The following is a 23,184-nucleotide window of genomic DNA, read 5'->3' as shown; positions in this document are numbered from 1 at the left end:
TAGGTGTTTGTACCCTTTTGTAGACAAGCATGTAATAGCATGTTTCTGTGTAGCGTTAAAAGTACTGCAAAGATTTAACTATTGAAAAAATATATACATATATATAATTTGACAAAAGAGTACAAAACATGGTTTATTTTTGGCATTTTTTGTTATTAAAAAGAAAGTACAAATGGAAAATAACAGAGTTAATGGTAATACTGAACCCATGCACACATCTTGGTGCTGGTTAATGTTCAAGTGTGCCCTCAGTACGGTAGCGGATCACATCAGTTTATGTTGACCTATATTGGAAAGCAAACATTTTACAATTTTTTCACTTTTCCATTAATCAAAGAGTTGTAGATAATTGGTACATTCTGTAACATGTATTAGTTTCGTTGTAAGTCAAAAAGAGTTTCAGGTCTTATTGAGGGCATCTCTACTTCGGTTGTGACATATCTGTTGGTTAGTAAGAAACATGAATTCATTATACGATGAGATATTTTTACACACTATCTAAAGGCAGGTCTAAATGTGTCATAAGTAAAGATGTAAGCAGAGAATCGCTACATAGAGCATTGTACTTAATTACAAACGTCCTCTAAATTCATAAAAATAACTGAACACAGCTTAGATTCTAAGAATATTGGGGGGAAAAAAATCTCCTTTGGAGCCTTGTACTGAGAATTTCTGACTTATATGTTGTAATAGCAAAGCAAGCTGTGAGGTGAATCGTACCATACTTTCAAAATTAGATCTTTATAACTACAAATGTTTACTAGTGGAAATGTGGAAAAGACATGGAAGATACAAAGATGTGTTGTATTGTATTGCTTAGTGTGCTTAAACATCACAAAAGCTATTTTGCATTTGTTATTCTGACTTAAGGAGCTATTCACATGAATACTGTAGCTGGGCTCTTGTGTTTCCCCTTTTTACCCAAATATTTGCTATGTCACAATGTTGCAAAGTGGAACGTCATAAATGTATCCCTCTGATAGATTCAGATCTACCCCAGGTTACCTCCTTGGCCCTTGCTACATCCTTCCACCAAGTCTCATGGACTACCGGCCAATACATTTTCTGCAATCCTGCGGTCAAACACACAAGCAGCAATAAGAGGACAACTTCAACAAGCATAACCTCCTTGAGGGGTAATCCCTACAATTTAGTACATTTGAGCTTATGATAACTTGAAAATGAAATGTCCTTTTATACAGATTTCATTTCAATGTTCAACTGCTAGGATTCTCAGAGGGTCCTTCAAAACTTAATGTGTCTTTGGTCGTCTCCATAGACATCTGTATGTGTGTGTGCGTCCTCCGGTGCCTGCTGAGAGAATGGCTCCACGAAAACCTGCGACCACAAGTGAGGCACAGATAGGGTCTTTCTCCTGTGTGTGTCCGCTGATGTTTCGTCAGTGACTTGTACCTTGTAAAGGTTGCCCCACACTCATTGCAAATATATTTCTCTGACTTAATATGAACATTTTGTTCATGTTCTTTCATGTTGCCCAGCTGCGAGAAGCCTTTACCACACACAGGGCAAAGATGAGGTTTCTCTCCAGAGTGGGTCAAGCCGTGAATATTTAAATCCTGACGAGAATAAAATCCCTTCGCGCAGATAATGCATTTGTATGGTCTTTCTCCTGTGTGGCTCCTCATGTGTCTTTTGAGGCCTTCTGAGCGCGAGAAGCAGCTCTCACACAAGGTGCATCTAAAAGGTTTCTCACCTGTGTGTGAGCGGAAGTGTCGACGGAGCTCTGAGGCCTTGAAGAAACACATCCCACAGTCTGCACAGCAGTGAGGTTTTTCTGGCTGCTCCTCGTGCGTTTTTTCATGTGCTTTGCAGTGACCAGACTCAGCAAATCCTTTTCCGCAGACCGAGCAGGTGTAAGGCCTCTCACCGGTGTGCATTCGCTTGTGACGGACAAGTTTGTTAAGTTTACTGAACGTCTTCATGCAGTAAGAACACTGATGAGGCACCTTTGGTTTTTTTGAGTGTGTGCGCTTGTGTCTCTCTAACTTTGAAGGCCTGTTGAACACTTTCCCACAGTCGGGACAGGGGTGCTTGTTAGTCCGACTGTGGCAACTCTGGTGTCGGATAAGCTTCTCTTCTTGTGTGAAACTCTTTTCACAATGCTCACACTGGTGGAGAGTCTTAGGCTTCCTCGTGTGTACAGGTTTATGCCTCTCTAGCTTTGACGGTCTGTCAAACGCCTTGCTGCAGATGGAGCAAGTGTGAGACTTCTCTGGATAGTTAGAGTCCTCGGGCTCAGAGGCGGAGGACGAATCATTGGAATCTGAGTCTGTGGTGACCTCCACAATGACTTGTCCCGGACCTGAGGAAAAATAATATCAAAGAATATCAGTATTCTAAGAGTAATTTAATTAATAGAAATTCCACCGAGTCGCATTTTTATAAACATCTTTGAAAACTTTACTGAATTAAAATTCAGTCCGCTGCAATGAAACACTTTTATAAACTTGACTGATGGGAAAAATAATACTATTCAAAGAAGCTTCAATACTAACTTTTCTCTGGAGATTCTGTTTTAGAGACAGACGCCGTGTCTGGACCCATGACTGCAGCCTATTGAAGACAAAAACAGACACAGTGGATTCAAAAATGACATCAGTAAAGTTGAGATATTATTCAAGATTTTGGATATTGAAACTAGCCAATAGCCATTTTTACAAAAACACAATCTAACAAACAATCTTGATAAGGATCTCTCAGATTTGTGCGTTGTTTTATTGTGACAAGATGCACGATGAGCATGTTATTAGCAAGCTCTAATGGATTATTGACATGGTTTAAATTGCCCACTAGGTTACAGATATGTCCTACTGTGAAATCCATTTGTATGTGTTTAATAGCTATTTGCAATTGTCTTTTTCACCTGAGAGATCAAAACTGACAGTTAAAAACATTTATGTTCAAGATTCAAGGAGCTGGTGTCATGATATACTGTAGATGTGAATAAGGCATGCTGATTTGAAAGTATGTGAATTATATTGTTTAAGACTATTTCAGCAAGCGACTGTTACACTACAGCATGTTTTGCAAATATGGGTTCAGTTATTTGGGTCAGAGTTTGAGTTTTACCAATAATACATAGCTTTGTTATCAAGAGTATACTCAACCATGTGCCTGTTTCTAGCTGACAACCAGACATGTGGAGTGTTTGATAGTAAGGACACCACAGAAAAGCATGAAGCAGAACAATCCAACTTTTCTCTCAGCCAGCCTTATTTTCTGTATTACATATTTGATCTACAGTATGGTGTGTTAATGATGAATGATGACGGCATACTTAACGTTATACACAGCATCTCTTAAGTAAGGTTTAACGATACCAAAGGCTCATTGGTATTTTAAAGGATTCTCGCCCGTTGAGATATATACTATTTATATGATCTAACATGCAGCAGCTTAGATGTTTATAATACTGCACATCAGCAACGTGTAACTGATTTGAGAAGGGAATAGGAGACTATGCTAAAAGGGTACAAATATAGAAGCTTGGTACAAGAGCTATAATCACAGAATGCACCTTGTGAAAACAACATCTGCAAACATACAGGGCGACCTCGCTAAAATGTTTCTGAGCTTAGCATGACCGCGTGTCACAACAGAGAAATCCCGACTGCAGTATGGTTAATGTCTAAACTATTTTATTGCTGAAGTGACTTTAAAGATTGAGGTCAGGTAATTGATTTTATGAGACGCGCATGCATACAAAAAGGTAACGTTGGCTAACTTAGCTAGAGCTAATGCTGTTAGCTAGCATAACAAAATGTGTATAAGATGATTCAGGCCATATTAAAAAGTGTCCCACCTCTCTTATACTCCTTAAAACCGAAGGTTCTTATATGTTAAGTCCGTAAAGGTTTAAATGTAAAATACTTCACATCTGAAGATAGCTAGTCACTGCAGCTTGCTAAACCAGCTGTAGCATTGTGGTTAACCGTGGCCACCCTTTCCCTTGCACGGTACCTTCACTTGCGTCACGTAAATTTGGAAGTTAGGTGTAGTTGATCAGTATTTAATTTCTTCATGCGCCACGTAGCGTACCTGCTGTGGTATTGTTGTGTTGAGAGGACAGTACGCATCATGTACATCGTATTTCTTTATTGTAAAGAACAATGTGTTGAAAATAAACATCCAAATCCCACACTGATTTACAGAGGAATCCAGACGAACTGGCATTTCATTGTGGGCATAAATTCTATTATCTGCACATAATCTGTGTTCTGTCTGTTATCACAACAAATAAAGAAATACATAATCACGTTTTCCCAGTTTAGATTGGCCAACTGTACCGTTTATCACTTTCAACATTTTCATCAGCACTTAAACGCAGCAATAGAGTGCCACAGTGACGCGTCCTAAAACCCGGAAGTTAGCTGCCCATGGGTTCCGGTTCCTTCGACAAAAAAGCAATGCAATTTCTCAATAGGATTTTGGAAAATAGCTCGGAATATGGTCTGTGGTTGACACACATTTAAGAGACGGATCACGTTTTGTTCAGTAAGATAATATCCACTTGTCTACCCAATTTTTCAAATTTTCTAATCGTAAATCTAATCGATAGATTTACTTCCGGGTTTTAGGACGCGTCACTGTGGCACTCGCAAATAGTAGAGTAAAACAGATGAAACAAATGTTTGTTTTCAGTATTAAACTAATTTAACCCCATTACACAGTAAAAACGATCATGTTCACAACAGGTCATATCTTGATATGTTATAAGACATTGATAACACAAAAACAGCTAAACTGATCAAGATCAACTGCAAAATAAAAAAAATGCAGACCATGTAAACCCAAGTGTAGGGGTTTTCAAAAAAAAATAGCTAAACTGAGGTAAAACCAGAATTCATTAGTTACTTATATCATTTATAATGAATCTATGATTCTTTATTACAAATTGTGCCCAGTAAAAAAGTATAATGATATACAAATTAACATGACATGTAGACAAGAACTCAATTAAAATCTCACTCACTATGTGAATATGTGTATATTCACAAACATAAATATGTGAGATTTAATAAGTCCAATGAACAATCATCCTGAAAAACTGGTTTGTTGTTTACCAAGTAATACAAGCTCCTCCCTTTTTCTACTCAGAAGGAAAACTGTGAGAAAAGGAAATAGAGTTCTGGATGCCCCACACTTCGAGGGCCTGGATCTTGAAATGACCCTTGTAGAGTGCGATGCTCTTGAATGTGTCACAGGCCTCTGAATATCCACCCTCGAGGTCTTCCTGCAAGCAGAGTGCATGACCTCCATCACCACCTAAAAGAAAAACAAACACATGAGCACTGCATACACACTGTTATTGGACGTTTCTTTTGAAGGAAAAGACTGAACAATATGTTACACTGGCATACCGATTATGAGCTGACTGTCAGTGCCTGCGATGAACATAGAAGCTTCTTGTTCTTTGGGTCTCTTTGGCTCTTTGGTACTCATGGGTTCCTCTGATGGGGAGGTAAAGGGGATGGTCAGGTAGTTGGGGTTCTGGGGGGTTCCAGCAGGACAGGTCAGAGTTGTGGTGCCTGTGGTGATTGGGGAGCAGCCACTATTGTTTATCCGAGAGGAGGCACAGCTGCTGTCTCGAACCTGCTGATGGGAAGATCCTCTGGTCATTATGTTGACCATGGCCTGCTGGTAGCGCTCCTTGCTGGTACGAATCTAAAATGGAGTGATCAAATTTTATATTTGATGAACGATAACATTCTCTGAATAAAGTTGAACGACCTCAAGCATTTAAGAGCAATCCTAGATGAGATACCAAGGTCTAATTTTTTTTAAATGACTCACCGTACAAACGAAACACTCCCCAGTCCCAAAATATGTCAGTCCCTCAGAGTCATGCTTTTTTCTTTCTATCAAATCTGTTGACAGGAAGGCACCAAAGACCTGGGAAAGGACAAATAATAATAACTCAAAAACATACAGAATATATAAAATAATGTTTATAATTTGAGAATTTCTTAAGGTTAAAAATCTAAGGTCAAACAAAGCATATCAGCAAACATTATCCAATGAACACCAATATTCAATATGTTATCTAATGTTACCTCTTCATCCACAGTTTTGAGGATCAAGAGTGTTGGCTCGTGACCTTCCACATGTGAATATAATCTATATTAGAGAAACAACATGTCTTTTTTTAAATATCCTATAAACTGCTACATGTGAAACCAGACATTGTATCTGATGACTAAACATTGCTTGTGTGACAATCCTGTATACAAAAAAACCTGCACTGGATCAGAAGTGTTGTGTAATCATTGTCTTTGTAATTATTATGACGGACAGCTGAATGGTCAACTGCAAGACACAATCATCAGTTAAATATGTTTCAATGTCTTCTTTTCGTAGCATCATTCTTTATGTTTTACCATGTGTTACCAAATTTAAACATTTAAACATAAAGTAGTTTCAACGCGTTTGACACCACTGAACCGTGAGCCACTTGACTTTTACACTCAAAGCAAACATGTTGATAGTGAAAACACAACGTCCCTTTCTGTTATGTAACTGTTCCTGAGAATGTATTTTTCACTGCTCTGACATATGTAGCAGTTTTTAATCCCTGATAATTGCACTAAATAAATGAATGCTTTCTTATACGAAAAACACTCTTACTGTAGCTATTTACTTAGTTCTTTGTCTTCCAGTTTTTTTTTTGTGAAAGTAATTAACAAAGATGACTTACGAAGCAAGGCTTCTTCCATGTTCAGCGGTACTAAACAGCCTGATGGGGCTGAAAAGGGCAAAGCGCTCAGGAATCCAGGCCCACACCACTCTCATCGAAGCCACTGTCACAACACTGGAGGTGAAGTTGTTAAAGTCCACCATCTCAACAGAATGCCTTTAGGAGCACAACAAAAAGTTATTATGAGAATCTTAAGTTGAAAAAGAAAAAACATGAGCAGCATTTTTAACTTATACACCTCATGAAAAGTTATATAAAAACACAATGAGCATATTAGAAATGCATTCCTTATCTTATATATATATATTCCTTTCACAGGTGTGCTATATCAATTTCTGCATTAACCAACCTCTTCTGGTGTATGCTGACACCTTTTTGCATGAGGGCATGCACATTGGCATTGAACAGGAGGTTTAGCTCTCCCCGTGTGGCCATCGGAATCATGAAGGCCATCTCCAGAAGCCTCTCGGCTGTGCAGTGGCGAGCTACACTCTCCACAAACCTTTTCATATCTGTTCTGAAGTCCTCCACGTCTGCCACTCGAGATGAAACAGACACTTTGTAGAGGCTGAGCAAAGCCAATGCCACCCTATAAAGAATGTTTGAAAAAAACTTGTACCGTATTGTTTCAAAAGTAGTGGTTATGAAAAGTGACTTTGATTGAAGGATTTAATGTTAAGATATACCAGCAACTAACCTGTAGAGAACTTTGTAGCCCTCCAATAGATAGACATCAAGAACTCTAATGGCATAAGTGAATGGCAGGTCAGCGAATAGCCACATGATCCAGTCAGAGTAAAACTCAAAGAGGTTCTGGTAAGAGCTGGCGATCAGCTTACGGATGCCTCTGCAACATCTGTTAGCAAGGTCTCCAAAGGTCATGCAGGAAGCACGATATGTGAGGAAGGTCTGGTCGATATAACGTTTGTTTGGGTCGTTGTAGCAGATGAGTCGGGACACACTGTGGAAACACTCGGCTTCATCCTCACTGAAGTGGAGGAGGAGGGAGACCATTTCAGGCAGGATGGGGCAGAAATTCATGTCCGGGAAACATTTACCAAGGCTAAGGAGGATCCTTTTAACTGAGTTCAGTCCTGCTTTGTTGAGACAGTATCTGGATAAGAGAAGAACAATCAACAAATCATTGCATACTTTGCATTCTCAACGGGCAATATAAAGTAAGTCAGAATTAATGCAACAAATATGTGCTTAAATTAGATGAAAGCAATCATTCAGGTCTGTTCTTTCGAGGTTCAGCTGGTCAATTAGAATAATTAAAATGGAATATGTTCTGTGTCACAAATACGGAAAATGTGTTGTCGGAACACATAAGCAACATGTCTATGATATGTAAACCAATATTATCCCACAAAAGTACCTGGGTATATCTCCCGCCTCCATGTAATCTGGGACTGGATGTGTGCTGATTTTATGTTCTCCAAAGAGCTCTTTGGTCAGTTCATGGTGGACCTCTCTGTCTGGAGTGACTGTCCTACTGCAGATATAACATCAATGCATATTCAGATAATTTAGCACAGTATATTCAAATCAAAGAAAAATCACTTTTTTTTTTCAAAAGTACTTTCAATTCCCTCAAATATGCTTCACATTATTACAAAAAATATATGTTTTCAATATTACATTGTATAATGATAACCTTGAATTGATGCTTTGGATGATGTGATAGTAAGCCTTGGCCCTCAGTGTATGGGGCATGGCCCAAAATCCTTCTCGGGCCATAGTTTTGAGCTGCTGGTGATCACTCTGCAGGATACGTTGGTATCTTATTGCAGCTTCAGGGTCAATCTTCTCCCAGTCCACAAACTGTCCGTACTTCATCCCCGAGCTGGAGCAAATTTCCCATTTGTCCGACTCAGAGATGGTCATCATGGACACAGGCTTGAGATTGCCTTTACTGCCTAAAAAAAGCATTCATACATTGATAAGATTTGTATTTAAATAAACAATGTAAATAGAGTTTTTAAATATTAAACATGATATTATAAGTTGTACCATTAAGTTCTCTTGTTGGTGAGCGCCTGTTTGGTTTAGTCTTTGCCTTCTTTTCCTTTTTGCTCACTTCATAGTGAAGTAGGGAGCGTGCCCCATCATAATTGGACTTCTCGGGCTCTGGTGTTTCATAAAAAGACCTGTGGAGCAGTTGATACAATATTAAATATGCATTCAGTGAAAATATATCTCTTTTTAACTTTTGGTTGTGCTGGGCATGGTCTTTTATCCAATGTTGCTACACTGTTAAACACAAATCCACATTGTTATCAGTCAATATGTCTTTTGCTGACTGTTGTTTGATCAGCCACTTAATATGGATTAAAACGTTTTTTTCAATTTGCAAGTTGAAAGTAAAACATACCTGGAGCGAGGTCTAAGAAAGGTGTCCTCTGTCTTTTTCCGATCACCATAGTTTGTACTTTCCTCTAGACTGTCAAAGGAGAGAGACCTTTGCCTGCTTCTGCCTCCCGCCATAGAGCCCAGGTCTTGGCCAGAGGATGTATGAATTGAGATAGAATTCTTGTTTCCACAATTGGAGAACTCCGGCGTTCTTGACACATCAATCATCTCAAGTCGTGTTGTTCCACCAAATAAAGGTTAACTGCCTCCTGTTACTAGCTGCACGTTCTGAGGATGAGGGCTATAAGCCTGTGGGCTGTGGTCACGTGAGTGCTATAGTTTGTTTGTGGTGACTCCAGTCGTTGAAACAGAAAACATCTTATGATTAACGGTTTTACTACTGGCAACATGCAGTGTCTCATTCTTAGAAGTGAATTATCGTACTTGTAATACCACCATAATCAGCACTGATACAAAGAATCTAAATGTTCAGGTGACAATAGAGACACTTTATAAAATGATGACTTGACCAAGCATCCTTCAAATAACACTACTCACTGCAATTCACATAATGAGTTGATCAGTAAATGTTAGAGCCACTCACTTGCCACAATATATTTTCATTGATATTGCATAGCTTGAGTTTGATATGGAAAGTTTGGAAACCTAACTAAATATTTATTATTCATAAAAAGGTCATTAGAAATAGCAGTGTAATCATGTGTCTTTCTCTGAAAAGGCTTCAGACGTAGAAACAAAAGGCCAAATTAGCTTTTCCTAGAAGCACTCTAAAGGTTAATGTTCTACACAACAGATATGTGTTTTGATCCAAACACAACTTCTGTTTGGTCATGAAACATAAAACCAAGACTAGTACTTGTCTCATATGAGGGCTCCACATGTCCTGGACTTGAATAACAAACCCTCTAGCCACATGAGTGGAAAAGGCATGCATGCTGTTGTTCCTTAAATTTCCATGAAGGCTGGCATAACTTGCACTGGGACTTTGGGCATAATGTAAAAACAAGAGGTTAAAATACCATTCAGTACTATACAGTCCATGGGTCTGTGAGAAATTCACCTTGATATTCTTACTGATTTGTTGCTTCCTGTCATGCCTTTCTAAGTATTTTAACAAAGTGAAACATTTGAAAAATATGAAAAAAGAGAAAATATATATTTAAATTATTTTTAATTTCCATTCATCAAATGATTTACTGCCAAACGCAGTAAATGCATCTCCCCCGTTGAGAAGAACACACACTTTGCATTCAAGTTTAAAATAATCACAGTAAACAATCATCGCTTTACCTCTGTTGAGTATGTCTACTGTACATAGAGATGGTTCACATTACATGTTTACTACTCATAGCCTTACAGGTGATACTGTTTTCAAACTTTGCTGAAAGTAAAGCTATTATTTTTTCTCTTTTAAACTGCAAGAAAAAGGTTTAATGTGAAATGTAGGATACTTAAGTTTAGTCAATATAAAGTAAACATCAACCAACATGAGCAAAAGTCATTCATATTCAAGTAAATAACACTTGAGATTGGTAACTTAATATGTATGTGTTAAAATCTAAATGTCAATATCCTTTATTTTGTTTTTCCCCCGACTCAAATGTCCCTAGCAAGGTGCCGTTGTGACGTCACACCCAAACAAGAGACATTTCGCTGGTGATTACTGTCTGATGCTTGAAACTAACTGGACTTTAATCTTTTTACCTTACTCTGATCATAATGTCTCAGGATCCGTGGTAAGTAATATGTTCACATTCTCAAATCAACCTAACTTCCCAACATTACGTGACTGACGCTCAGAAGTTAGCTACCCTTTCCTCATCCTGCTAGCTAAAGTAGCAGCATTAGCTAGCTCTTGTAAATATTATGACTTGCAAGCCATACAAAAATGCTCACTCTATGCATTGACATTTTTTTGAATGGCGGTACTGGATCAGGTAATGGATTTGCATGCTTTTGTGTATAACATACTTATATTTACCATTCAGATTGAGTAACGATAGCAGAATCGAAAGAGGAAAAGGAAATGCTAAAAATGTCACATGATTGAATGTAACTGAAGCTTTGTCGAGTTTTCCCAACTGTACTGAACTTGAATCACACAAGCACGTAACAGTACAACACATTAGTGCTGTATACAATTATTATTGTGCAGATCAAACTGTTAAGACTGTCAGTCAGGTAATTTTGCTAAATAACATTTAAGTCCAGCATCAAACACGAGCAAATAGTTACACTAAGCTTCTGGCAACCTTATCTGAACACTAAAAAGTATGAACTACATAGCCAGACTAGAAAGTCTTTACTGCATTTTAATATATTCTTTAAATACTTAATTGTAGGTTGCACAACATTGGGATACATTACAAACAAAATACAAAACAAAACAACATACAATTCACATACCAGTGATTTACTTTGTTCTGTTCACTATCATAATAACCACTTAGGGGGTCTTGCTATGTTGTTCCTTAGTTTATTTGTGGCCAGCCACTGTCATGTGTCAGTAATTACAGATCAATTAACATGAAATCTCTATTCCATTAATTGATCTATAGGTTACAGAATTATGATGCCACGTGTCGCCTGGCACAGGAAGTAGCAGAACACCTTCATGAACGAAACAGGCAACAGAGAACAGGGGGGAACCCTGCAAAGGTAAGGTGTTACCTTCACAAAAGAAAGTGGCATGTTACATTTCTCCTAACATCGTCAAGTGTCTCTAGTAGTCAGTTGCTGTTAATACTGTTTGCCTTTTCAGATCAACATGACACTACGGGCGTCTCTGCAGAAGCTCAAACAGAATATTTCCCAGCTCAAAGAGGGTTTGTTGCGAGCATCATCAGCTCGTCGCTTGTATCCTTTCTTCGGATAATGTTCCAAGCAGAGGAAGTCATGAGATTGAGATTACATTCTGGGCTGGAGGGTTTTCTTTGCTTGCAGTAGCATTTATCCTCCTGTAGAGGGAATTAGAGTGCTTTGAAAAGGAATGCCCTTACTACAAAAGCAGTCGAAAGGTTATATCTGTTTATCCTTTAACTACAAACAGACTCAAATAAAAGTGTAAAGTGCATCCTTACCCTCAGAGTGATATGACCTTATGCATGACCTTAACATGGCTTCAACAGAATGCAGCCAGAAGCTGATAGGAGGCAGAACCTTATTGATGAACTGCTAACCAGAGAGAAGCAGCTCAATGCCACTTTCAGAGGAGACGTCACAGAGCCTGAATCTTCAAGGTATTTAAAATCCAAGCAATATCTTTTAATTTCTAATGACAGGAAAAGTTCATAAAGTTTGCAAATGGCATTATGCATTCTCTGCTAGAATGGGGTGAAACAAAAACTTCATTTTGACAATTAAACCACTACGTATATCCAAATGTCAAGGATTTGGGTGAATCTTCTTGATATGTATAATAAATGAAATAAATGACTTCAATTAGTAGTAGTTTGTTTGTCCCTGTTCTTATGGGACCTGCAGCTGTGTATGAAGGGTGTTTTCTCAATACTAAGCCATGCTGCTGCCTCAATAGTCCATTCTCTGCTTGTCTTCAGTGGCGATTTTCTTAGATGGTAAGCTTAGAATGAGCCCTTCATATCTATATATAAAGAGGGTCCTTTTCCAGGGAGACTGACATGCTCTACTGCTGTGTTAAAGCAGAATTCTAGATCGTACATACTAAACACTAGCTTTTAATGTTACTTGTAGCTCTCTGGCGAAGGGGAGGGTTGAGTTGAGGAGTATTTAGTTCCTGCTCCTTTAAAGTCCTTATCTTACATTAAAAACTTTTTTTGGCAGTTGATTTCTGGGGGGTGTATGCAACAGATAGTCAATGTATGTTTCTTTATTTCATACTGAATAATATGTAAAAAAAGGAAAAATATTAGGTCCAATAAAAAAACTTTGCTTCTGGAAGCAGGCCATTTCGTGACGTCACGTGTGGTTCCCGGCTGCCGCTGTCTGGCTCCCTGCTGCCGTCCGGATCGCACAAATCGCTCCCATTTCTCCCGTAAAACCTTCTCTTTCGGGAACAAATGAACGGTAAAACCATCCCGATTGGTGTTGCTACACCCGCCAACGACACACCTCTTCACCATGATCCGGAAAAAACAAGACAAACTCGGAGATAAACACTGATACACAAAGTTGACATGCGGCTATACCAGCAATGCTACACTGTGTGATGCTGGGACGGGCTGAACTCACCAGGATTCGCGGAACCACACGTGACGTCACGACACAGCACCAAGCAGCGGCAAGTTTGAATCCAGACTTTTCTGGATACCTCTGAATTTGACCCATTTTCCCGATATTAACAAGTGATTTACAGCAAATAGGAAACGATATTCGATCTATATCACGTGTTACTGGAATAAGACCCAACAAGTTAATGCATTTTGAAACAGTTCTATGATCTTTCAGCTACAGTAAATTACGCAAGATAAGGACTTTAAGTACCGTACTTAAAGAAAAGTGTTGAATATGTGTCCTCCCTCCCTCTTTGACTGTCACTGTCAGTCATTGTCAGAAGAGCAAAACCAAGCATCATCCCATGATGTCTCAGAGGGTATTTTACTCAGAACATGCCGTCTTTCGTTCTGTGATTTTCCCCTCTTGAGATAAAAAAAAAAAGAAGTAATATCTGGGGCTGGTTGTCCAATTAAAAATAATGAATCCTCATTCTCTTGTCTATGTCCTTGACCAGAGAGGTCATAGGCTCTGTTCTCTCCTTTGATGATACGTCACTGGTCACTAACTTTCTGTGAAAGCCTTTTTACATCCGGTATGACCCATGTGCTCTGACCTCTCCCTGTGCTATCACACGGAAGGAAGTCTGTCTGTCTGCCATTTTGACAAGGCGATCAACTTCCTGGCTAATTCTTTTTCATTAAGAGACTTGCTCGCTTTGCACTGCTGATCACACATTTGGCACCTCCTGAAATGGACACACACAAAATCATATGAATGTGTGGTGTGTGGTTGTCTTGATGAATGAGAATAGAAGTAGCGAGTTTACATTAACTCTCCAATGAGCATTCATTCCAGTATTAATGTAGCTTTTCAAACAGATAGATACACAGCTTATATCTTCTTCATCATGTGATGTCATGTCAATGTGACAGCTTTGCAAACCATAGGCACTGCTTTCTTTTTGTGATGTTTGACCTAGTCTGGTCCAGGTGATATTTGTTTGGACAGGAAGAGGAAATGGTGTCATGTTGTCAACTACCTCCAGTGTTTCATTAATGTTTTACATATAGTCTCAGCATTTATATTAAAGTTCCTGTGCGGTACAGTATGCCTACTTACTTTGTACGGGGAGTTTTTAGGAGTCATAAATGTTGTATAATGAAACCAACCATCACTGCTTCATCAGATCAGTAGAACCAGATTAGAAAACCACTTTTATTGACGCTTCTCTCTGATAACTTTCACAAGCTTTGGATTTAAGATTGATCTACTTAGTGGTGCTTTGCACACGCTTTCATCTTTTACAGACCACACACCCAATTACATAAAAGGCTCTGAAAAATAAATTCTCTAATGAAATGTGCTAATAAATGAGCTTGGCACACTGTAATCCTGTGGTCTTATAGTTTTAAGTTTACTCAGTCGGACCAAACTTTAATAGTGATTTGTGGTGGGTAGTTTGGATTTTTGGGTAGGAACCATTCCCACTGTGTGGTCTCTGAGGACAGAATGACGGTGGGGGTGGATTGGCCATGCTTGGATAATCTAAGCCGCTCTTTTTTTTGTGAGAACTTTGGGTAAAAGATAAAGGTTACAGAGGAGACTTTAATTTATCCATAAGACAATACTTTCTAAGCATCTCCATTTCAGAAAAGAAGGACATGGCGCCTACCTTTGAAGGCTCAGTTCACCTTGTCACCCCTCAGACCCACCTCTCCACCTTAATTCACTAACCTTTCTTTTCTATTTGATTGCACGGGAAATAGTTGTAATTAGTTAAATCTCCCCTGTCCAAGTCATTCAGTCAGGACCTGGGCGCTCAGGCCTTGACTGCGGCAGGCTAGTACTTTGTTGCTGCCAAGAGATGTGCCCGACTGATTTTGGCGCTCCCCACTGACTGTTTAATTGGATTTTCACACACCGGGCAATTTTGTGGAGGAATTTAAGGGCTGGCAAACAGTTTAATAGTAATCAAACATGTCAGAGGGATTGGACCAAATGCCTTGTCTTCCCTTCTCTTCTAATTGTACCAGCTTCAGTTAGCTAGCCTTGCGAATGGTCTAAAGATTCTTTACAGACCACTTCAAAAAGTAATTGGAATTAGTCATCAAGCTGAAAGAAGAATGAGTTATGGTGAGTAGCTTTGTGTATTGCTCAGGCAAAGGAGAGCTCAACCCAAATAACTTTGGAAAGTTCTTGGGTTTAACTATACCTGGGAAAAACTACATCAAAATAAATAGTAAGCACAGTTTTTTGCATTAGTCATGGATATGTCTACATGTGACTCATACCTCATTTACACCAACGGTGTTTCAGGGCCGGTTCGGAGCTGGAGCTTGAAAAGCACCGGGTTTTCCTCTTCACACCGCAGCGGAGCAGCCTCTTAGCTCCGGAATCCGGTTAGTTTCAAGCACCAAAAAATTGTCCGGCCAGAGCAAAAGCACCGCATACGTCACGCTTACGTCGAGGCGGGGGCTGGGGCAGGGGCGGGATCAACTCCTGAACAACAACAAAAAGCCGGCGTTTTATCCATTTTGTACACAACGATGGAGAAACTTAACAAGCAGCAGTGGTCCACTGAAGAGACCAGCTGCCTACTGGGAATCTGGTCTTCCGAAGAGGTACAGAGGAAGCTGGAGCACAATCGGCCATTGTTGTTGTTGTCGGTGTCAGCTGTGAGGGGTTTCCGCGCGGTTTGGCTTTATGAAGCGGGCACGCAAACGGTTACGTCATGACGCAAACGATGACGCAATGACGCAGCACCAGTCGGACTCTGGGCAGTGTGAAAAGAGCCGGAGCTAAACCGAAGAACCGGTTCTGAAACTGAAAAGCTCTAGCACGGAGCTTGAACCGGAGTTACGTTGGTGTGAATGAGGTATCAGGTACCTTTTACTTGTCCTGACCAGCATATGAGTTGCTCACAGCAGACATGGTTAAATCCAGACTCACACAGACATTCTGAACCCATCACCGCAAACTGAAACACAGCTTTAAGCTATCAGCAGATAGTTTTAACCACAGAGCGTTGTTTAGCACATCATAGTACAATACAGAGAGCTGTCTGCTCTGTCACATCGTCAGAGTGTAAACCTCCTCAGCAGTCCACAGTCCTGTGACAGATAAACACACGCTGTTTACAAAATGCACAAGCTAACCTGGTATTCTTCAATGAAAATACTTAAATACCAAATAGCTCAACACTTTTTTCTGAGAACTAAATGGTTTTGATGTTGTCTTAAAATGTTTGAAAGACTACAGTATTGAATAGGGAAGATGCCTTAGATGTGTTTGCTGTAAGAGTCCCAAACAAGCAAATAACTGTTTACTTATAGAGCCAAAAGTCACTGATGCATGAAATGATGATTGTCAGCCAAAAAGGACTTTTGCCATCTACACTCAGTTCTAGTGAACTATTGGGGGATTGGTCTTTGTTACTTTCACAGCTGCTGCTCTGCTTTTTGGTGGGAAAAGTGTCTCCAAAAAAAAGTTTTCTTTAACTTGAAGAACTGCTGTGAAACATTTTGGAAACAAAGCATTGTTATAATAATCTTTCTACAGGTCGACGTTGATGGGCATGGGGTCAGGAACGAGTGGAGGTGGTGCGGCCAACCCCTGGCTGATCAACGAGTCAGAGGACACCAGAGGGCTGACCTTTGGCGAAATCAAACAGCAGCAACAACGAGTCATTGAAGGTAATTACACATAATTGAGTTTTTGAATTAGTGTAATGAGTTTCTAAAGGCTTTTCTACCTTTTCTTACCGTAATATAAAGTTAATAATTTACCAAATTCCTTTTCCATTAACAACAAGCAGATCAGGATAGCGAAACCAAAAACACTTATCATCAAGCCTGAAATCTAACTAACCCTAATCTGTAGGGACCCTAGGCTATACTGGTGTGTGCTAACATATAAAGATGATGATGAAAGTTTAAAAAAGATTCCTCAAAGTCTCTGACATGATTTGATGACTTAGACAATAGTTCACCTTACTCCAAGTGACACTTCATTGCTATGTCTCCATTACGGCTCTGGTTATTGTCAATTTGGGATCACAGATTCCCCTTTAGACAGTGAAACCAAACCACATGGAGGTTTCCATGTGGCTTCCCTGTGGGATTTCTGGTGCGGTTGGGTAATGGTGAGCGCCTGAGCCTGTGGTAATAAAAAAATCCTGTGGTACACAGTGTGTCAAACTTGGAAACCTACAAAGACCAAAACTTTTCTTTTCTTTTCTTTTTTCTTTGTTCCTTTCTTTCTTTTCTTCTTTTCTTATATTTTCTTTCAGCTTTAGTGTTTTTTCTCTGCACCTTGGTCTGCCGCAGTTATAATAACATGAGTATGGTTGAGTGGGGTAAAGTACTGAATGACTCACATGTGGCACTGTGAGCGGAGCTGGACCCCAGCAGCCTGTCATTCCTATTTCTCAAATAGTTGGCTCATTATATTACAAGTACAGTATACTCTAATTGCTCCCGTCTTACAATTTGATTTTCAAATGGCGACTGCAGTGTTACTTTATTGTTTGTAGTACCATTCTGGTACAAATCACATTAATTGTATTGTTTACAATAAACGTTTTCCCTGTATGGTTGTCTGGCATTGCTTAATCTCAGTGCTTTAACAGTAAGTTTTCCTATTTTATCCTGTATAAAATTAAACTTTCCTTTCTACACAGTCCAGGATGCAGGCTTGGATGCACTCGCAGCTGTCATCAGCCGGCATAAGATAATGGGCCAGGAGATCGGCAATGAGCTGGATGAACAGAATGGTAAAGTTGAATTTGCATGTGTTTCTGTACATATTCGTCAAAAGAAACATTCCAGACACATTACACACTGCTGTGCGAAAGCAACCAGACATAGTTGTTCTGCAATGGAACGTCTTGCCTCACGTAAACTGTTGGACAGTGATACTCCCTCACGCCACCGCAACATGGTCATAGCACACCCACACCCTCACACTACCATTGCCGGGAAGACTGACCTCAAATTCAGGTCAAGGGCTTCTTCACCAGATTATCCTTTGTCTTGCATACATAAATAATCTTTATTCTAATTTAAATGCATTGAAAAACATGCAAAGGTTTTGTGGAATCAGATCTGCTCAGAGATAATGGTGCTTTGGAGTTATTTCAGTTATTTCATCAGTCCTTAAATAGCTTCCCTCACAAGTATATATTGCCATAAAGAACAGAGGGCATTGCCCCAGACTGCTTTATTCTCAGACAGGCGGTACTTGAGACATAAGACTTTGGGACGATCATCTGTCAACCGGAGAACAATTAGATCCATTAATGCATCGCTCTCACAAGATGTGAGAGAAGTTTTTGTATTGAATTTTGAGCGCTATCTCTAATGTCTACACTCACAGCAAACCAAACAAGTATTTCGGCTTCTTTTTCTCACAATCGGGAAAAGAAAATCTACAATTCAGACACTGCAGGTCAATTAAAGGGAGAGTTAGTGAGTGTCACTGTAGAAGGGGGACTGGTGTCTTTGTCACAGACAGTTAGGAAGACACTCTAGACTTAATATTTCTTTCTCAATGGCTACCCAACCTTGACCTAATAAAACAGGGTTCTAGTTGTTGGCGAGCTATGCTGCTTTTCTGAGTTGTACAATTAGCGAAAAACAAGGGGATAACACCTCAATCTTGACATGGGGCTTTTAGGACATTGTTGGAGCCTAGCGTCAAGTTAAATTCATGATTTTTAAGGTTTTTAATTTGTGTCAATCTCAGAGAAGATCCCTAATGGGCTTTTCATGTGCATTTGTCTCCCACACATTAAGTACAGACAGTTATTGTCTGTTTCTACAACATTGACGGTCTTCTAGTTGGGAAAAGAAGGCGTTGTACTACCCTGCAATATCCTGTCTGAGCAGTTGTTCCCAAACAGGTTGTATAACAAAGTGATCTCGACATGGAAACAAACGACCTTGCCTTCTGCTGAGAAGGAATGGCAGATGTTTGCTTGACACCAATGGGAGAATGGAAGAGAAAGAAAGGAAAGCTGATTGTTTTAGCCCTCTTTCCTGTGACCATGTTGAACTGGAGATGGATCATTGCTCTAATGCTCCGACTGGCGTGCTTTTCTTCTCGCTCTTTCAGCTTGAAGTCAGTGTTTCCAATAATATGAATGTGAACGGGTGATGGGAGAGTTGTAACTGAGAATTCCACCAGTTCCACCGCAAGAAAGCGAAAGCAACTTCATTTTGCCGTGGAAACAATGGCCTGTCCATACACTCATCTTTAGATTCTACATGACAATTCATTTTGAAACTCAATTATGTATTTCGGTAATGACCCCACACCATTTGCTGGTATTGTAATCAGCTCTATGGGGATAAATCAAAACTATAGGAAAGTATAGAATCTTAACATAACACATTTTCATCATATTTGGTTAACATTTAGGAAAGCATATCTTGGTATTATGATATAATAACACTTGGATATAGACTTCCCTTTTTTATTACTCAATATATTCATGGCACATGCTGTGTAACTTTTGTCCCTGTGTACATAAAGACAGATGATAAAGTGTGGAGGTAGAATTTCTTCTCAAACCAATCCAAGCCACTCCCGGTCTCTCCACAATTTACGACCTTAGCTCCGGGTTCATAAGGCCTGCTGACAACAGGCAATACTTCACAGAGCTGTGGCCTTCCACAGTTTTTCTTTACCTCCCCCTGTTTCTTTCCTTTCGTGGGACCTTTGCTGACCCTCCATCTCTCATCTCATTCCCTGTTTTCCTTTGTGTCTTTTAACAGTCCAGATATTTTCCGTCTCTTCTGTATCCTCTCATCCTAAATTATGGGAGATGCCCTTGTTCCTTAGTGTTCCACAGGATGGAGAAAATGGAATATATCAAACATCTAGTTGACGAACTAGTGTATAATGGGACTGCTTGAGTTCTCTTAGCCTGATTGAGGGTTTGTGATTGAGGGCTCTTTTGAGTTTTGATAAAGAATAGTAACACAGTCTACAATATGTTCCTGTATTTATTTCTGTGTTTAAAAAAGTATATGCAGAGTAAGTGTTGCCTGAATGCTGCCCATATGCACAGTTGTAAAGACTTAGGGGTGACTTATTTTGTTAGTTAGTGTTGAACCCTGCGTGTTGACAGTAGAAAAAAGTATGCTCGTCCTCCTTGTTTTTTTAACTTTCAGTCTTGTGTGTGTTGTTCGAGCTCTAGATTTTTGAGTCACTGACAATTTGCAAATCACTCAATATAAGAAAATGGCAACTCATAACTGTTTTCCCCTCTCATTCCTGCTTGGCATAGCAAGTTATTGTGTAAGTACTGTTGCTATGACAGTTGTATTTATTACAAAATAATATATGGTATGATATAACCAAAGTATATTTATGAAGAGACTGTTGTTACTTTTCCGTTGTAGGCTATGCCCTCACTTCAGCTCTCTTCGGTAGTTAATCCAGTATGTGAGGAATGTAGCTTTTGTATTCTTTAGTTTTATATCCCTGTTATTAAAGCATTAACTATGCTCTGATTCAAACTATGGCTAAAGTGTGGCTTCTCCTAGTACTGTTTTTCCAAATATGAGACATTAAGTCTCAACAAATTAATGTGGACTGCAAATAAAAAACTGAAAAGACAGTTATTCTTGTACTCAAATTCGTTTTTATTATTATTGCATGAGACAGCTTTGTTGGCGCTGCATTTCTTACTTGTATTATATTATGTCAACATCGACAATGTAAAAAGTAAGTAATGTTTTCAGAGAGGCAAGGAAAATGGATATAAGTTATTAAGCAGGCGAATGGCAAGGCTCCTCGTTGATCTTGACAGTTGGCGCGTAACCTTGGCGTCTGACTGTCTTTCTGTCTTGTAGGGTTCCTTTTTCCCCTGATCACTGTACTGTGGCAGTGTTTTCCTATAAATAGATTAAGCGCTTTATAGTTTGGCTCCTCAAGTCTAGCTCACGACCCAAGTGCAGTGGAGGTTGCAATCATTTCCTTTTTCGGGAAACAAATCCGGCTGAGGTCAGCAAGGAAGATGACCCTTTTCAGAGGTTTAGAGATGAACCCAAAGCCCCCAGTTACTCCCCTCTCACTCTCAACTGGATCAAAATGCACTGAATATAAAAAAAGTGAGCAGACCGATTACCTCAATTTCAGTCTGCTTTACAACTCATAACATTAATCCATTGCATACTGAACATTTTCCTTACTAGCCAGTCATAACAAAAAGAGAAATTAAATCATGATTGTTAGTGTGGTAAAGTTAGTTAAACGATGAGCTGTCATCACGTTTTTTCATTTTCTAACATGATGTTACAGAATAGTAATGGTATATTTTCATTTCCAAATTAAATGTTGCAGAAAATAGTCCGGCACACACCAACGGGAATGGCTTGCATCAGCACTAGTCTGCCTTCCCGCCGAGGAAGATCAACATTAATTTATCTTTATTGGTGTTGATATTTCTCATATTGTGGCCTGGACAATGACTCACTCCGAGTCAATGTCTTGTACTTCTGTCTCTACAGACAGTGGCTAGCTTGGGAAAATGGCGGTACGAGTTTGAGGCTGTCTCAGATTTTAAGGGGCTTCATTTAAATGTGTTTTGACTGGTGGTGAGATACTGCAGCTATGACATATGCCATGTACTGTTAAAACTCTTGTCTAAAGTAGAAATGATTAAAAACCATATGATGTAATAGAGACTCAATAATACACGCAAACTAAATCCTCTTTCAGGTGTGGACTAATCAAATGAATGCATGAATGATGCGTTTATCTATTTTAAACCATGTCTGAAGTTCAACAGGAGTCTAATTTTGTTGTTGTTGGTAAAAGTGTGTGCCAACCACTTACCGTGAGAAACAGAATAGGCCTCGCTCCAATGATGGACTTCTTGCTAATAATTAGATCACTGATTTGATTTTGCGTAAGCAGAGCATGTATAGGCCCAAGTTGGACAGCACTAATGACATCCAAATAAACAGTAGAGTGAGAGGAGAGGGGCACTTACTGCTGCAGCTCAGTGACATCAGCCTCTACCCCACAGAACACAGCCCTGTGCTTGCTTCTGCTTTTAGAAACAGTTCGGTGAGCAAATAAACCATACTAATGATGGCACTGGGCAAAAAGTCAGTGTGGTTAGACTTGTAGATTGATTTATTGTTTGTTTGATTTGCTTCGTTTGAAAATGAGGCGAGTAGTAGTGAGTAGTGTTTTCCAGACGGCATGGAAATGCAGAGTCATGATGTGATATTCAAAAGAGTGTTGTCACCAGAGGAATGGCTAGTTTGCAATGAGCCGCGAAAGAGGGCATCATTTTGTGTGACCACCAGATTGGCTGACTGGTGTTTGACTTTGGAAATAATCCAGAACTGTCCGTACGTGATGGAGGGATTACACACCCACGCTGTGATATTATTTGTTCACATTTTTCATGCGAACTACACTGCTCTCAAGATACCTCTGTGAACTGAGAATAACCTATGCAGGGCTGCAACTAATGATTAAATCGATTATTGTGTTTTCTTTCTCAATGCAATTTCTTTTTCATTAATTCAATCATTTATTCTTAAAATACCAAATAAAAGTGACAAAAGACCCACATTTCAATAACCTATGTTATGTGTCAAAAAACAAAAAGGATCCAAATAGGAGGAATGAAAGATCTCATCCTTCAAATACATATAAATATATAAATTAATTGTATTTTTAGATCCTTGGGATGTTTCCAAATTGAAAAGCATTTCGATTTTAGACAATGATATAAAGCTATGTATAAAGTTGTGTTTTAACCAGATTATTCAATGTTTACTCAACCTTACTCCAGAACAATAGTTTTATAGATTAAACTGTTCTTTATTTAAACTTTTAAAAGATTATTCTGTTTAGAGAGTTTAAGATTCTGAAAAGACATT

At 39.2% G+C, this 23,184-nt stretch overlaps 3 protein-coding genes across 4 annotated transcripts in view; 1 reads left to right on the top strand and 2 right to left on the bottom strand.

Annotated features, from left to right (window-relative positions):
- Positions 1-120: 120 nt before the first annotated feature.
- LOC307044681 (uncharacterized protein) lies at positions 121-4,296 on the bottom strand. 2 transcript variants are annotated; one of them, XM_079689991.1, is made up of 3 exons: positions 4,060-4,296; positions 2,517-2,574; positions 121-2,323 (listed from the first exon to the last, which is right to left on the bottom strand). In XM_079689991.1, exons 1-3 carry the CDS (start codon positions 4,192-4,194, stop codon positions 1,218-1,220), a joined length of 1,299 nt encoding a protein of 432 aa, XP_079546117.1. In that variant the 5' UTR covers positions 4,195-4,296; the 3' UTR covers positions 121-1,217. The 2 variants fall into 2 exon arrangements, with proteins under 2 accessions (XP_079546117.1, XP_079546118.1); XM_079689992.1 differs by lacking the exon at positions 4,060-4,296 and adding an exon at positions 3,824-3,970.
- Positions 4,102-9,202, bottom strand: LOC307018738 (TBC1 domain family member 24-like; the record flags this gene model as incomplete). The annotated part of the gene is made up of 11 exons (XM_079649131.1): positions 4,102-5,286; positions 5,382-5,685; positions 5,815-5,913; positions 6,075-6,138; positions 6,716-6,871; positions 7,065-7,304; positions 7,413-7,829; positions 8,094-8,210; positions 8,373-8,634; positions 8,729-8,865; positions 9,090-9,202. 11 exons carry the CDS (start codon positions 9,200-9,202, stop codon positions 5,111-5,113), a joined length of 2,085 nt encoding a protein of 694 aa, XP_079505257.1. The 3' UTR covers positions 4,102-5,110.
- A 1,494-nt stretch (positions 9,203-10,696) lies between these two features.
- stx8 (syntaxin 8) overlaps positions 10,697-23,184 on the top strand; it is a 40,722-nt gene continuing 28,234 nt past the window's right edge. The window contains exons 1-6 of the mRNA XM_079657713.1: positions 10,697-10,824; positions 11,647-11,746; positions 11,850-11,944; positions 12,217-12,327; positions 16,841-16,974; positions 17,961-18,053. Of these exons, the coding sequence (XP_079513839.1) occupies positions 10,808-10,824; positions 11,647-11,746; positions 11,850-11,944; positions 12,217-12,327; positions 16,841-16,974; positions 17,961-18,053 (550 nt within the window). The 5' untranslated portion in view covers positions 10,697-10,807. The remainder of the gene's footprint in view (positions 10,825-11,646; positions 11,747-11,849; positions 11,945-12,216; positions 12,328-16,840; positions 16,975-17,960; positions 18,054-23,184) is intronic.

Source organism: Notothenia rossii (assembly GCF_949606895.1).
Source record: "Notothenia rossii genome assembly, chromosome: 1".
Classification (NCBI taxonomy): Eukaryota; Metazoa; Chordata; class Actinopteri; order Perciformes; family Nototheniidae; genus Notothenia; species Notothenia rossii.
This window is presented reverse-complemented; position numbering and strand designations above follow the sequence as displayed.